General features: G+C 36.2%; 1 protein-coding gene across 1 annotated transcript; it reads right to left on the bottom strand.

Moving 5' to 3' along the window:
• Positions 1-1,264: 1,264 nt before the first annotated feature.
• On the bottom strand, positions 1,265-2,626 carry LOC146949728 (uncharacterized). Its single transcript, XM_085741528.1, has one exon. It carries the CDS (start codon positions 2,268-2,270, stop codon positions 1,389-1,391), a length of 882 nt encoding a protein of 293 aa, XP_085597654.1. The 5' UTR covers positions 2,271-2,626; the 3' UTR covers positions 1,265-1,388.
• Positions 2,627-3,256: the final 630 nt, after the last annotated feature.

Here is a 3,256-nt window from a genome sequence, read left to right as displayed (position 1 = left end):
CCCGTGCATCTAAGACAATCTGAAAAACCCACAGGAAACATCACCTAACAAAGGACTATCTTCGAAAACAGTAAAAGGAACACCAAATTCGAAGACAACCCTCCGCACAACAACATAAACAAAAGTTGTGCCAAATCACTCAAACATCCTCACAAGCCGCCACAAAATCCAAAAACTAGATTATCCAAGCCTAACCCCATCCATACCACCACGCAAAAACCACAACTTCAAAAAACCCCAACCATCACGCAAGCAGCTATCTCCATCACACCATGCAAACACCAATAATCTCGCTAACCCTCCCGTTGGCCACCACCCATTTTGCCACCGTTTAAACATCACCGAAAACAACCATAAGAAACGATTTCGATGCTCCGTCTTCCTACTGCATCACCGCAACCACACACACAACTCGAAACCCGTATCTTCTCACCACCGATCCACCAAAACAGCATCACAACCTCCACTATCACAACATCACCACCATCACCTCCTCCCATCACCGCAACAACACAACCACCACCTCCTCCCACCACTGCAACAACACAACCATCACCTCCTCCCACCACCTAACCCGTGACCTACATCACCACCATCACCGCCTCACCACCAAAACCATACCTACAACACCACCATCATCTCTTCCACACTAATCCTTATCAAATCAAATGAACTCGGACCGAAAACCGCGGACAAACAGAGAACAATCAAGAGCGGATGAGGAGCCACCACTGCCATAGAACACAACCGGATTTGACAAAGCTTTGGACACCATCAGATTGAAACGAAAAAAAAACGAACAGAGACACAAAAAAACCCTCGCCGGAGAACAAAAAGATGGTGGTGCGGAGGGCCGGCGCCGCTGATCGCACCACTGATACCAGCATCTACATGGCTACAAAAAGATGGCCTAATAAGTTTTTGTTCAAGTAATCTTATGGCTATAATTACCTATTGAGATGAATAAACGGGAAATATGGAGTTTGAACCTACCAACTAATTTATGTTCACAGAAAGATTAAAATTTAAACTTAAGGGACATACATTATACATAATAAGATAAGATAGAGCAACATAATTGAGTTTTTTTTATTTATTTTTTGAATAACAACATGATTTTTTTTTAAGCAAGAATAACAACACGATTGAGTTATAATATTCACTTGTCGAATTACATATTTAAAATGAATGACCTAGTTTGACTATATATAGTATTGATATAACATTTTTTGACCAATTGTTAAATATATATATATACTAGATCTTTTACCCGTGCTACCGCCCGGGACATTAAAAATGGAGAAGCTAAAAAAGTTCCGAATTTATTCATTACATAAAAAATAAAATAAATAAACATAAAAAGTATTTAAGGGCATACAAATATTGGGTCACACATTTTCGAATATCTCCTTATAAACTACATTTGTAGTGGTGTTAATACAATCTCCATTGTCGTCCGTTAATAATATTTTCAAACCATCACTTGATGTAACACGTGATATTGCAACATATAGCTGCCCATGCGAGAAGACCGATTGTGGAAGATAGATGCCAACTTGCTTAAGTGATTGTCCCTGACTTTTGTTTATAGTCATTGCAAAACACAAAGATATAGGAAACCGTTTGCGTTGAAATTTGAAAGGAATTATGGTATCAGGTGGTGTCAATGACAATCTCGGTATGTAAACCTTCTCTCCAACATTGCTTCCTGATATAACCCTCCCTTCAAGAACATATCTTCCCATCTTAGTGACTATTAGTCGAGTACCATTACACAACCCTGCTGTTATGTCCAAATTACTCAACAACATAATAGGAACTCCAACTTTCAAAGTAATCTTGTGATTAGGAATACCTGGATAATTGATCGTGTTCAAGAATTCTGGTATGTGAATATCATCTGGCCTATTGACTGATGCAGTATCTGCTATTAGAGAATCACAACTCAAATATGTCCTTTCTTCGTCGGGAATGAGAGACAGAACATAGTTATTAACCTCATCAACAATTGTATTTTTAGGAGTCAATATTGCTTTATCTTGAAAAAAAGATGTATCATGCATATTGAGTAATATTGATGGATAGAAGCAGTCAACAATTGAAGCAATATGATCACCTACACTATTAATGAGTAGATCATCTGGGATTTCCACCTGAATGCTATCATCTGAAACATCTCCAATGCAACCGTCTCCAATCCCTAATACCCATTTGGCGAATTCTGTTCTTTCTTGTACCTCATCTGGTGAACATCCATGCAAAAGTCTCATATTCTTTGTTAATGTTAATACCTCACAATATCGCCAAAGTTTTGACGAATTAACACTTGCATTAAAGACATCTGGTCTGGTGCCTTTAGGAACGACTGGTAGAATCTGTCGAAAATCTCCACCAAAAACCACAACTTTACCCCCAAAAGGAATGTCTGTCCTCCCATTATTATGCTCTTTAAGGACATCCCTTAAGGTGCGATCAACAGCTTCAAAGCAAATTTGCGTAAAATTTTGCTTTTACTCGCAAATTAAAAATTTAGCTACTACTGAAGCATATCATTTGAATTTACAGAAAGTTTGTAACACCGCAACCATAATTACCAACGGTGCTTTTCGTAAATATTCAGTGCATATGGAAGCATTTACTTAATTTCTGTAGTTATGTGGTAAGCCACAAAATTATGTTCATACCCTTACGTTAGGGATATTTCTACATAAAAGATCAATCCATTTTTTAATCTTGAACCTGAAATTGGTTTCTTTTGCATCTAAAGTGAAGTTCAAATTGCATCGAATAATAAATTTATAGTAAACTTTAGCAGACAATCAATATAGATATCGCAATTTTCATTCCTGTTATAGCATTTTCATTAATAATAAGATGATGTTGTACACTACCATCAAATACAAATGAATTAGTTGTGTTGAAAGTATCAATCAATAAATGCTCATTTTTCTAGAGTCTCCCATTAGCACATTACACTATAAGCTATATTGGAATTCGTTGCATAGGAAATATACATCAAATTTGAAAGTTTGACTCAGATTAGATCAAAGGATGAGTTGCATGCTTAGCCAAATGATGAGATCCAACGGTCTACCATTTAGGTTTAGGGTTTGCAAAGTCATTAACAATGTTAACAAAGATTAGATATAAGTATGATATATATATATATATATATATATATATATATATATATATATTGACCATATTTTTTACTAAATTATAAACACTAATGGTAGTATATAAGATATTGTTGGAT

This window comes from Medicago sativa, chromosome 2 (genome assembly GCF_051527215.1).
Source record: "Medicago sativa cultivar Bolivia chromosome 2, Bolivia_mono, whole genome shotgun sequence".
Classification (NCBI taxonomy): domain Eukaryota; kingdom Viridiplantae; phylum Streptophyta; class Magnoliopsida; order Fabales; family Fabaceae; genus Medicago; species Medicago sativa.
This window is presented reverse-complemented; position numbering and strand designations above follow the sequence as displayed.

Coding starts and splice junctions, on each gene's coding strand:
- LOC146949728 (XM_085741528.1), bottom strand. CDS start 2,270: ATGAGACTTTTGCATGGATGTTCACCAGATGAGGTACAAGAAAGAACA.